Source organism: Mya arenaria, chromosome 13 (genome assembly GCF_026914265.1).
Source record: "Mya arenaria isolate MELC-2E11 chromosome 13, ASM2691426v1".
In the NCBI taxonomy this organism is placed as follows: domain Eukaryota; kingdom Metazoa; phylum Mollusca; class Bivalvia; order Myida; family Myidae; genus Mya; species Mya arenaria.
In genome coordinates this window covers 7,764,660-7,778,199 of record NC_069134.1, presented here as the reverse complement: position 1 = coordinate 7,778,199, position 13,540 = coordinate 7,764,660, and the positions used below count along the sequence as shown (strand labels likewise).

The following is a 13,540-nucleotide window of genomic DNA, read 5'->3' as shown; positions in this document are numbered from 1 at the left end:
AGCATGCGCAGTTGCGGAAGATCTCATGTGTACGGAAACTGAAATCAAAATACATAACTATTCGAAATAATCATTTAAATAATTTGAATGCGTAAATAATGGTAAAGTTAACAGCAGAACTGATCGAGCAGTCGGCTCAGTATACAAACCCTTTACGTGACAGGGAGCTCGACCTTAGAGGTAACGTTTTTAAGCGTCAGTTTATTCGTACTCAATGCCATTCGAATAATCTTTTATTCTACATCTTGTTTAAAGCTGCACTCTCACAGCTTGAACGTTTGGACAACTTTTTTATTTTTTGTCTTGGAACAGGCCGATTTTTTGCGAAACTCCATGGAAACCAGTTATTTAATACTTGTGACAAAAAAATAGATCACAGATTTTTATATTAAAGTTAAAAAATTGATGTTTTATGCATATTTCTTCAAGCTGCACTCTCACAAATTTACCGTTTTGACAACTTTTTTTATTTTTTGTCTTGGAAAGAGCAAATATTTGCGTAAATATCTGCAAACCAATGATAAAAGATTGCTGACAAAAAATCAGAGCGCAGATTTGCATATTTCCGTTCGAAAATTAGTGTTGGCTTAAACCGTTATTAACAGCACGGACCTATAAACCATGGATTGACAACTGCAACTGAAAAAATAATAATTTACCCACAATCCTTAGCGTGCGCTCGGCAAATATCGAAAAATTCTGCCAAATCTCCGATCGGTGATTAACAGCGATCCTCGTTTATTTCTGCCAGCTCTGCTGATAATTATTTTTTAACACCGATTGACATGTCGCATGTAATATGTTTGTAGTTTGTCGTTATTGTATTTTCTCTAATTATCGAAGTATTAATCAGGACCTAATATGTACCTGATTAAATTAATATTTAATTAGGATAATTGATGTATCGAACACTATTTAGAGATCAAATAGTCGTCCTTTTAAAGCCAGTTCATCTTCAAACGGAGATACCTATAATCAACCTCACAGTTTAATATGCCTTGTTCGTTATAGATTTAATTTTAATTAATAACTGTGATTTTAATCAGATTCCATTGGACTATTAGCAACTCAAATGAAAGTACCGCGCATTTGAGTAAATTGTAATTAATGTTTTCCTACATGTGTATATTCGGGTGATGTCGGACGTCTCGAAAATGACCACACGATAAGATCTCGGAATGAAATCGCTCTGCACGCGTTGGTTTTAGCTCATTGCATTAACACAGGCGAGAGTTGCCAATCCATGGTTTATAGGGCCGTGCTAACGGTTTAAAAAAAATGCTTAAAACATGAATTTTTGAAGTTAAACATAAAAATCTTCAACCTATTTTTTTGTCAGCAGTCTTATATCACTGGTTTCCATGGAATTTCGCAAAAAAATGGATCGTTCCAAGACAAAAAATAAAAAAGTTGTCTAATTGTTCAATCGGTTAGAATGCAGCTTTAAAGCTGCACTCTCACTGATATACCGTTTTTACAACTTTTTTTATTTTTGTCTTGGAAAAAGCAAATTTTTGCTTAAATATTGGCAAACCAATGATAAAATATTGCTGACAAAATATCAGATCGCAGATTTTAATAATTCCGTTCGAAAATATATGTTTTACAACTTAAACCGTTTATGATTTAACATTTGAATTAAGGTGCCAGTAATTTGTCATTTAAAAAATGTATAATTGACCCCTGTTTAAACAAATCTCAAAGTGGCAGCAATTTCCTACCTGGATTAAGTGGCCTCCTGCCTCAAGCAGCCAATTTGATCTTTTCCCAAAGGTGGCCGATTTATACAGGTTTGACTGTAATATATCATGCATATTATAGGTAAGGACCTGGTTGATTTAATCAGACTAGTCAGTATGCATGCCATATAAACTTCAGATAAAAAACTTTTTCTTTTATTTTATGTTGATATTACATCGATATTTTGTGAGTGGATAACATGTTTGTTTTAAGGATATGTGTTAAGTGTTGTAGTTATGATAATATTTTTATTGTTGCTTTTTGCAGGTTACAAAATTCCTGTTATAGAAAATATGGGTGCAACCCTGGTAAGATCAGTTCTATAATCACTAGTGTTTTTATCCTCTTTTTTTTGGAGAATGGGTCCTGGATTAGTTATTTATTATATCTATGGATATAACTTTTCACTATAGTTGGCATACAGTCTCTTGTGGCGCGTATCTCTAGAAGTATGAGTTGAGTCACACAACTTGATTGTAATGTTTTCCAACATGCTAACATTTATATCATTTTGACTTAAATAGGAAATTCCAATTTTGCATAGTAATGAAAAAGAAAAGATAGAGATGTGTGATATTATTTGTTTCTTTCAGAAATCACTACATGAAATCAAATTTGGAGATCAATCGTTTAATTTTATTTATTAAAGCAATAGAAAAAAGCATTACAAATTGTGAGAAAGAAAACACCACTCACTGTTTGACACAATCCGGTGGTGGAGATCAACCATTAAATATTTCTATTCTTTAAAACCCTCTCAAATGAAGTATATTGCCAGTTAATATTTGTCAGTGTATATGGTAACATCATTTTCTTATTCACTCGACTATTCGAAGAATTAGAAGGGCAAGCTATACTACTTGAGAAATTCTGGTTAATGTTTTGCATGTAACCACATTTAATTAACTTTATATCTTTGCAAATACTTGATGTATTGCAATGCGTTGAAACTTTATACAAGCGTTCTCCACCATTACTAACTCTTGCTTGCATATAATGCAAATTATGGCCGATGATTATAAAGCTAAAGATTCTGGTTATGGTATTGCATGTAATCTAATTTTACAGTGATTTATGCATGTTTCACCAGAACTTTGGCATCCTTGAATTCAAAAGCAGCGGATTAGTCGAGCATCCTGTCTCTGTAACAGCTCTTGTCTTATTATACATTGGTTATATAGCTTAAGCTTACATTTCCTAGTCTGAGTTTCAAAAAAAATAATTATGATAGAAGTTTACCCTCTTTATGACTGCTTTTTAGCTCTACTGGCCAAAGGCCAGAAGAGCTTATGCGATGGTAATGTGTACGTAGTATGTGCGTCCGCGCGGTCGTGCGTTCGTGCGTCTGTAAACAATTGCTTGAGAACACGATACAGTCTTCAGTTTTGATTGTATCTCGATGAAACTTGTACAGTATCTAGATATCCATTAGAGCTCAGTTCCTTTCGAAAACCAGCAAGATCCGCCCATGAATGCCTAGATTATGGGCCATGAAAGTTTTAAAGAAATGCTTTCTATTTTTAGCCAGGTCTGCATGAGCGAATTCTATTTTTAGCCAAGTTTACATGTACATGTAAATTCAAGTCTAGAGTTAAGGGAGACAATTTGCAAGTCTAGGATTTTGAGAGACAATTTGCTTTTTGCTTCTGCAGTTGATTTTGTGAATTACTCTGCCTTGTTCTTGTTGAAAGCCCAAAGGCCATTTTTTAGATTTAAGTTCTGTAGTTTGCGCATTCATCTTAACAAAATTGGTTGTGAATGTTTAAGTTATGCACCTGGTGTCATTACTGGCCACACCAGGGTTCACAGGTTTGGTAAACATAAATCTGGAAAGGTTTGAAAATCTTTTTGTGTGTTTGTGCATCCATCTCGGCACAATTGATTGTGAATGTTTGTTCAAATTGATCAATGTTGTCCTAGGATGCCCTTGACTTTGACCTTTTGACCAACTTTTTTTAACTTTTAAAACTACAGAAATTTTTACTATGAGTACAGTTTTGAAAGCATTTTTTTTTTTGTCGGATGACTTTTACTTTGCACATGTATTAAAATAGTTCATGCAACTAATCTGCTTACAATACTTTCTGGGCTCAGATGTTGAATGTGCTACGTTTTCAGGTAACCCAAACACAAAACATAAACTATATGTCTGTTGCCTTTTACCCATACATACATGCTCTGGATTGATATGACCACAAAAGCCATGCCAGTAGAGCATAGGCCCTTTTGGGCCTCTTGTTAAAAAAATATTTTTTAATGGATTATGATTCTGTCACTTACTCACGTATATATTTTGCTAAAATCATCAAGTCAATTAAAAATAATTTGGTTTGATATCTATATTGCTAAAGTATATGTTGAATTTTATTTTTATAATTATGATGAAAATACTCATTTTAGGACCAGTTTGACACCATTGATTTTTCTGACAACGAGATCCGAAAGATTGATGGCTTTCCACTGCTGCCACGCCTCAAATCTTTATTGTTCAACAACAATAGAATTGTGTAAGTTGGTGCTGGTTATGGAATGAAAAAGGTATAAAAAGTGGTGAAAATATCAAATGAAACTGGTGCTTTTTTTACATCCCTGTAAAGCATGATGATCCATGTACTCATTTCTCCACTTGCTTCTATGAAACAACTTTTATTCAAAACTTTGATGTCATGCTACAAGAAGGTCATAATATATGAAGTTTTTACCAGTATATTTTAAGAATCACACAATGTATCATATACTAATTGTTTACACTTATTCAAACAGTGCAGGGCTTTTTGCACACTTTGATATAAGATTCAATGCAGATGATGTAGTATACATTTACAAAAATTGGTAAAATTATGCTGCTATATTTTAGACGAATAGCTGAGGGGTTAGAACAAGGGATCCCTAACTTGGAATCGCTGATCCTCACCAACAACGGTATTCAGGAACTGGGCGATCTTGATCCATTAGAATCTCTCAAAAACCTAACATATCTCAGGTATTGCATATATACAATGTCATGTTCTTTTAGAATGACGCTTCTGATAGTTACTGTTGTCATAGCCTTGTCTGTTATCATATGATGTAAACACGCAATTAAATATTTTTTTATGCTAACAGTACATGATATTTTTGCAGGAGCATACATGTATATAGTCACTCTTATCCGTCTGTCTATGTTTCCTCTTGAAAATTTCACTGTATGCTGTGCAGATGATCTCAAGGGAAATTGCTAAATACATTTTAAGAACTATGGCTATTTGAATTTTTTTTATGGATAAATATGTAGTAAACTAAGAAAATGATGTAAAACTCACCTTGGAGGACCAAAGATGATCCGTCATTATGTGAAGATGGTCTTAAGAAAGGATTTTGTGCTGCAAACATTTGACCAGAATTATAGCTTTTTGGTTTTTATCCCTATTAATGATATTGCTTAGAGTGAAAACATTTTGTGTGTCAAATGCTCATGGCCTTCCAGTACACGGGTTATGCGACAATTACATAATAGTGGGTCATCCTTTTCCTATGGACATTATTCTTGTTTCGACCATACATTTATATATCTAGCTACAATAATCCATATTAAAATGTAGGCCTTTCTGTGAAATCTGCAAAGTGTATTTATTTGTACATTTGAACATAAAAATAATGTTTTAGTAGCATTTTGTAAAAATTATATTATTAAAAGTTTATTTTGTCCTGTAAGGGCACCTGCTTCTCATTGTCCTGTTAGCATGGACACAAGAAGTTAGCAATGCACAGAAGTGAGAAGTTAGCGATTCTTGACCTTTGTGCATGCAAGTTTTGGTTTGTGGGTATCACGCCAAACAGGAAGCTCTCCTCTGGTTATTCTGGTTTCCCCCATTAAAATAGACCACCATTTCGACCAATCTTGCCTACGAGACTGATTAATATAATGTTGTAATTACATGCTAAAGTGAAAAGATGAGTTTGAATAAACCATGAGCTTCTTTATAAGTTGTATTTATGATCAGATATGATATTCTGATTTCAGTCTGATGAGAAATCCCGTCACAACAAAGAAACATTTCAGATTATATGTCATAAACAAGGTTCCAACATTAAGAGTGCTAGATTTTCAAAGAGTAAAGAAAAAGGTAATGCAAACATTGTATCTTTACATTTTATCCAGCTGTTTTGTAATACCAGAAATTGGTTTTAATGTGTAAGTTGTATATGTGTATTAACATTTTATTTAATTTACTTTGACTTATGAAAATCATTCAATTGGACCTGTTAATTTAATAGTAAAACCTTAGATTTTGTAAGTGAATTTGAATTGAAAGTAAGCCGAAATTTTCTTAAAATGCATATTGACTTAATCAAGAACTTAATGCTTATTGTAACTAAATGTAATTGTAGGAGCGTGATGCAAGCAACAAGATGTTCAAGGGCAAGAAAGGGCAGGCGCTGGCAGCAGATATTGGCAAGCGGAGTAAGACGTTCGTACCAGGCGAGGGACTGCCAGAGAAGAGAATGGAGGGACCATCCAGGGAGGATGTGGCGGCCATTAAGGTTGGTTTCTGGCGAAAGTGATATTGTGTTAAAGGCTGAATTCAAAATAACATCAACCATTATTTTGAGATATGGTCTTGCATCTGTTTAGCAATTATATTATAAGTTTCCTTGTGTTTGCTAAAAGGGGTAATAGGTATAAAAATATTTTGCTGGTATATCAAGCAGTAGATAAACGTTGCAATAAATAGGATTCAAACCTGCCTGGTTCGTGTAAAAATCATGTTGTTTTTTAAATTATGAGATTAAGTGTCATAACATGTCAATGTAAATTGTTTGGTTGTAGCTTGTCTGGTTTTCTATGTTAAGTCCTTGGATTATTTATTGTATTTCTTTGTCAGCATTTCGGTACACATATTAACAATGCTGATAAACTTGTGTGAAGTAAATCAATACTTTAACTACATTTAAGAGAGGCACTTGATTCTATTCTGTCTACATTTGTTTTCCAGGCTGCAATTGCCAATGCGAAGACCCTGGAGGAGGTTGAGAGGCTGAACAATATGTTGAAGACCGGTCAGATCCCCGGGCGGGCAGCACTACACAAGCAATGTATGCAGTTATTTAGGCTTCCTTTTTGGGGGCGGTTGGGGGGGGTGAATCAAAAGGATGAGGTTTGAATCAAGATACTGGTTGTAAGGTCTATTTTTGCATAAAGTTTTAATGTCGAACTACGAATTAGCAAAGAATATTTTTACTGAAGCAAACACGCTGCTAGTGAACTTGTCTGATAATGCGTGTTGAAAGGGGCATTTATTTTGCTGGGTGTTAAGTGTTTATTTTTGCTATCCTAGTGACCATAATGAAAGGAATAGTGTAATTATCAAATATGACAAAAGGATGCAACCTTGCATTAATTATATGCAGTGAATTTATTTCACAATTTATCTGTTGCATTATTACAAAAATATTCAAATGTTCAATTTGATTCATTTTTGAAATATTGCTAACAAAAACACCCCTGAATTTAAAGTTCTATTCAGTTATTTGAAAAAAATATATTTGGCTGTACAAAATGTGTGTTAATTTTAACATGGATTTCAAACACGACTATTTTCTCTTGCAGTGAACTGTGAAAGCAGGAGTGGGTGAGCCATGTTTGATGCAGCCGGCATCAGTCTGTGGGAACATCTTTAACAAAAAATGCCATTTGTACCTTATTTTCTGGTTTTATATTTTCAGTACACGGTGAGGAGGAGATGGAGACCAATGGAACATGATTTATACGATGCAATTCATCATTTATCATCAGTTTATCACACTTATTTAGTTTCTGTCATGTCTATTACTGCAATATTGGGCCATACATTTTTCATATTAAACGTTCAGTAAACAGTGCTGGAAAAGTTCATCAAAATATCTTTTTTTCTGAATAAAAAAAAGTTAAAACTAAAAGGGTGGTAAATTCCAGATGTTTATATGGCTTCAAAAATAGTTTGTAGAATTAAGACGTTAAATTAGTAGAATTAAAACATTTGGGGCCTGACATGTTTGTAGGGTGATTTTTGTATTGTATTATTGTGTTACATGTTGATAAACATGAATATCAGTTATTGAGACTGATAAGAACAGAGTTACTGACACTACTTAAGCACACGAATGTGTTACATTTGTGAATGTTTATTATTAAGTATTGTGACTACATGAGGTCTGAATAAAAGATTGAGAAGTGAGATATTGTTGTATTTTGTTCGTCAAATATTCGACTGAAAAGCTTTTACATGTATTACAGATTTTGATTCAAAGTAGTAACTCCAAAATTATGCTGCCATTACAATAAATAAGTTTCTTTAAAAAAAAAAGGTACTTGGCTGTAATAAACCAGCGGATGACTAGTGTCTGAAAAGTTTGAATCTTTGATTTGTAATAGAGATTGTTTTTTGGTTTAATAATTGTTTGGTAATTTCCGAGTCAAAGCACTTTTTGAAAAATACATGATAACCATGCACAGTATTACAGAGTAGTGCTATGTTGTGTTACAGAATACAGAAATGTGTTCACCCCTAATATGGTAACTTACAAAACGCAATGTGGTGTTTTATTAGATTCATTTTGACCATAATGATCGACCATGAAGGTAGCGGGGGACCAATAACAATCTTGCCAAGATAGTAACTAAACCATGTTTAGTAAACACCACTTATCGGTGGTAAAAGAAAATGAGCTGTCGTAGCGCAGCTGTGCCTAGCATTTCAACTACATTTCGGTGCATTGACATGCCTTAAGCGCATTATGACGCATAAAAATAAAACTTGCGTAGAGTTCTACCACCATTACACACCAAACCTTTAAATCTCTTAATTAGAAAGGAATTCTGCATGTATTTATAAAAGTGTTGGCGCTGTTGAGTATGGTTTGCGCTGAAAGGTAATTTTATTTAAAGCCTTTATAAGGAATACATTAGGGTGTCATACCATGTTGCGGTTCAAGATCCCTTAAAGTGAAAAGAACCCCGAAACCAATGGGTTTGTGCCGATGCATGTTACCATTCCTCAGCTTCGAGACCTGAAGAGCTCGTTTTCGATACTCCTTGAATTTATTTGACTAATTTTACAATGACCAAACTGATTTCCAGTATATCCGATATCCAATCATGATGAGGATGTGACATTGATGTGGGTTTATATCTAAAACTTGATTTTTAATGGTCCCGTATTAACCCCCAAAAGGACAGGGCAACACTTTTGATTTTTTTACGGATAAATAAGATATCCATTAAGTATTTAATTACTCGAGAACGGTTCGATCAAGGTCAATGAAAGTTCAGTGAAGTTGTCCTTAACAAGTAGATATTCTCTCTTGATGTTGAGGCCAGTAATCAAAGGTCACGACCAACAGTTTTTCGATAACTTTGTCTACGAAATCTCTACAACGGTTTGTCCAAAAACTATGAATCTCCATTGGTAGCTTGTTCTTGTAGTTGATGGTCTAGATGGAGGCAGAATATCTCAACAATGGTTTGAGCTAGTACCATAAAACATCAGCGATAGGTCGCCCTCTTCCAGTATCATGTCTAATTAACTATTTTTCTGCACAATAACTCGGAAACATTGTGTTGTAGGACCATGAAACTTCAGTGGTCAACTCTCGTTGACAAACATTGTCCGCAGTACATGTGGAAGTGGTTTTCTCCCACCTCAGATAAGTAGATCCAATAATTTAACCATGCTAGTTATTCTTATCTTGCCCACGGGCGAAGATAAAATGCCCGGATGGAACTTTTTTTTCATGGTCAACACATTGTAATTACCTCCCTTGTTGAAGACTGTCGTCTCTAGCATCAAAGAAATCTTGTCTTATGGTAATATTTAGAACGCTAGTTAATTATTTCTCGCTTCAAATGTCACCATAAAACAGTTTTCACGCACCATTCAAGAAATAATTCTTCGTTCTCCTTAGAACTATTTCAAAAGACCGATCTGACTATTAACATATATCGATCACTGCGCGCATATCCATGACAACCACGTGCTATCGCATGACCATACGCAATTATTTTCACTAAGCACAAAAGAGTTCCAGCCCAAAAATACAGTTTTACTTAATTTTGTTTAACTGAGGTGGGAGAAAAAGCATCTACCATAGCCGCTCGTGTAAGATAGGTTCATCCCGACCCTCGCGCCGGGTGTTTTGCGGAAACTCGGTAAACCTCGTTTCCGCTATAAACACCCTACGCTCGGGTCGGAATGAACCTATCTTACACTCTCGGCCATGGAAGATACTTATATTCTTCACTTTAATGAAAAGGTCTTGCAACCATAAATAATCAATGCATTTCTCCTTAAAACACCGTTATCAACTCAGAGGACATTCAGTTTGACGAACATCTATTGTTTTATTATATATGATTCGTTCAGGGTTATAAGTAGTGACAGTGGTTGTAGGAATAATCATGGACATGTTCAATCAAATGCTTTATTTACACCAGCGTTTTGCCTTTTTAACTACTATCTGCAAATGGATTTATCATTTCGGTGTTTTAATGCATTGAATAGTGACAATGTTTATTTCGCCTCAAATCCACGATTGCCTTCTGAACACATTGAGTTTCAGGAAACTAAAAAGATCCCAAGTAATGGAGTGCCTTCTGATTTGAAATGACATACTGCTAATATTGAAAGCTCAAGCATTGAGTTGTGACAGTAGACAGACGTTCATTTAAGGAATGAATTGCGGGGTTGATGTCATTATCGGGGTATGAACGCAATTGGGTTGGTCAATGTGTGTGGAGTCCGGTTGGTAAATAAAGGTCTTTGAAGTACAATCTCCACTGTTCAACAATTTCTTCTCTGCTGAAACATACCCTATCTCCGAAGTTCAAACTGCATCCTATCTTAGATTGGGACTGTTTTTTTCCTTGTGCTTACTGTTTTCCAAAATCGAACATTATCAATTTCAGCACTAAGTAACAGGTTTTTACGCGCGAAGCATCATCATGTACTCATTGACTACACACCTACGTGTCCTCCTAAATATAGCTTTGACCGCCTTATAGTGAACGTACTCATCACTTTTGGCATTACGAGGCCTACTTGCCCGACACCATTTATCGCGTGCACACGACATTGCATTATGGATGTTAGAAAGTTCAATTGACCAGTACGGTTTCAAATGTGCCTTAAACTTATTTAGAAGGGCCTTATCTGAGCATGCAATTAAATGTTCACATAAACGATCATACATACTATCAATGTCTTCATTAGTAACTTTACCATTATGCATGTATACCGAGTCACTTTCTAGTGATAACGTATACCGTTCATTATGCTCTGAGTGGACCTTTGTCCAGGTAATACAGTTATCCCACTCGCCATTTTTCTCGATATTTAAACAACATAAAATACGCCTGTGCCTATAATCATTCGAACAACAATCATCTGTCATCTCACAGTGAACAATACAGTCAATCATTTCATGTTGAACAAAAATATAGTCGAATGTTTAAAGTATTTAGTCTTAAAACGTTCATACGTCATCAATTTAATATAGGTTTCTACTCGATGTTAATAAGACTTGGCTAATTATGTTTTTAAGATGCACCCATATGTTGAACTACTCAAAATCTTTATTTGCTTTATATTTAAACATCGCTTATTATTTACCACAGTTGATTGGTCCAAACTTTAGGTCAAACGCAAATGTATATATCAACGACGAAAAAAAGCACAGTTATCTGATAAACGTTTGATATATGTCTGATGTGTCATTAAATTATCAAGTTCTGAATGGTGAGCATGTGATTCGCACGAGAATGTTCACGGTGTCCATGTGATATTATTATTATTGAAAAACTGTCTCGAGTTTAGTTGCATCATGTGATTCGGCCAAGCTTTAAACGATCAAATTATTATTATTTTTATATCTATCTAGATCGCAATCTGTCTGAGATAATTATACATTTCAGGTTATAAACTAGGATATTTTTTGTATCTCACAATATGCAATCATACGCTCATTCAAAAGGGATTGTTCATGGTACAAAGGTTTACATAATCCACAACAAATTGTGTCAACCATGTTGATTGTCATTGTAATTCGTTTTGTTTTATTTTGTTTTGTTTTTAAACCTTCATTCCTGAGTCAATACCGGCATCCATATCTCCGACTGAAGACATAAGTCAATATGAGCCAACGCATGTTAGATTGACCCAAAGTTACAATGTTGCATTGTTGTTGTTGATGTACCTGCTGCTGGTGATTAATGCCGCAAGATATGGAGAAACGTAAATGTTGAATATATCGACCTTCTTTTCCTGACTATCATATGAATGCACAATCTATTGTCTGGTATACACTGTTGAAAAGTATACTACTATACATATCTACAGAATATGAATGTCAATGTGTTGGCCGGGTCCGTCGTTGTACTCGGGGACACAAATGACGATCTTGTAACGGCCCTGGCGAAAATGGTAGCGGTACAAGGCCACAGTGGCGACGGTCGCTAGTTCCAATTTCGGACAGATCTACTTTACCGTGTCGTACTGGCTTATGGCGACCACCGGACAGTCTAAACACATGGAATACAAATAGTTATGTTTTAAAGAGAATGTTCTGTACTCGTATGCAAAACCTATTATATACTATAGCTTATAACTACACCCACTACATGAGTTGTTTTAAGCATGTTTTTTTTACAAAACTACAGTTGAAATATTGGACATAAATTTATCAAGACGCTACGTGTTGCACGATATTACAGAATCGGTTCACGCGATGTTTATGATCTAACTAGCGAAAGCTGAAAGGTGTACATGCCCTGCGTTCAGTTCAGGTCAACAGACGTTCGTGTTAGCAGACTGTTTTGTTTTGTATCCCTGTTATATCGTAGCGCACACAGCGCAAGCGGGAGACCAATTCGCACACGTAAGCTATCGTAAGAAATATGACACAATCATACATGAAGGTGACAGTATCGGTAAGCCAGGGCGTTTTTTAGGCTTGACCTTCAGCTCAAGACTTTTGTAATAAACCACAAATTTCAACGGAGTCCATGAGAAGTTGAAAATCATACGCGGAAGTACCAGATCTTAATAAAAATCAGATTTTCAAACATACCTGGAATAATGTTTTATTTCCAAAGTAAGTCTATGTTCATTTTGAAGTTAGAACGCGTAATATTTTGCGTATATCAACAGTAAATAGACTTATAAAACACGGATATGAAAGGAAAAACTCCTTTAAACTGAAAAACTCCTGGCATTTCTGGTGTTGACCTGATTTGCATATAATTCTATAAATAAGACATTAAAGTGGATGGAACTCAGATATACAAAACATAATGAATTAATTGCAATTTTCTCCTTTCAGCGACGCTCTAGCAGTGAAATTAGTTAAATGAACTTTATATCTTAAGTTTATCCTATGTCATTATCCATTAATATATACCTCAGACTTGGCAAACATATTTGAATTCTACTTCAACTTCTCTGTAAGTTGTATCATTTCCCTCTTCATTGCTATGTATTTTTGTGCAAGTCCAAAAATATCCACCCTTCCTTTTTTAATCTTATGTTTAATGCACAGTTATATTTATAACTTTTTTATTTCCATATAGCATTGCTACGGATTCTTGGTCTAATATGTAAAACAAATTTAATATTCTCTTCGCTTAAACTATGTTAAAAATACAAACAATATACTTAACATTAAAATTGTGCTCACATTGTCTTGAAATTGGAATAATAGAATAACACCCTAGTTCGCATGTATGGTTGAACCTTAATATCACCTTTTGCTAAACTGTCCGTTTAACTCTGCTATATGTTTACAACAT

The 13,540-nt window shown here is 34.7% G+C and overlaps 1 protein-coding gene across 1 annotated transcript; it reads left to right on the top strand.

Annotated features, from left to right (window-relative positions):
- Positions 1 to 9: 9 nt before the first annotated feature.
- Positions 10 to 7,937, top strand: LOC128213493 (U2 small nuclear ribonucleoprotein A'-like). Its single transcript, XM_052919236.1, has 8 exons — positions 10 to 180; positions 2,008 to 2,048; positions 4,141 to 4,247; positions 4,598 to 4,723; positions 5,744 to 5,846; positions 6,112 to 6,264; positions 6,717 to 6,816; positions 7,447 to 7,937. The coding sequence occupies exons 1-8, from the start codon at positions 99 to 101 to the stop codon at positions 7,482 to 7,484; spliced, it is 750 nt and encodes a 249-aa protein (XP_052775196.1). The 5' UTR covers positions 10 to 98; the 3' UTR covers positions 7,485 to 7,937.
- Positions 7,938 to 13,540: the final 5,603 nt, after the last annotated feature.

Bases quoted from the DNA above. Each gene is read 5' to 3' on its own strand.
- LOC128213493 (XM_052919236.1), top strand. From the start codon at position 99: ATGGTAAAGTTAACAGCAGAACTGATCGAGCAGTCGGCTCAGTATACA. The intron at 4,248-4,597 runs GTAAGTTGGTGC...GCTATATTTTAG, and splicing joins TTCAACAACAATAGAATTGT to ACGAATAGCTGAGGGGTTAG. The intron at 4,724-5,743 runs GTATTGCATATA...TTCTGATTTCAG, and splicing joins AAAAACCTAACATATCTCAG to TCTGATGAGAAATCCCGTCA.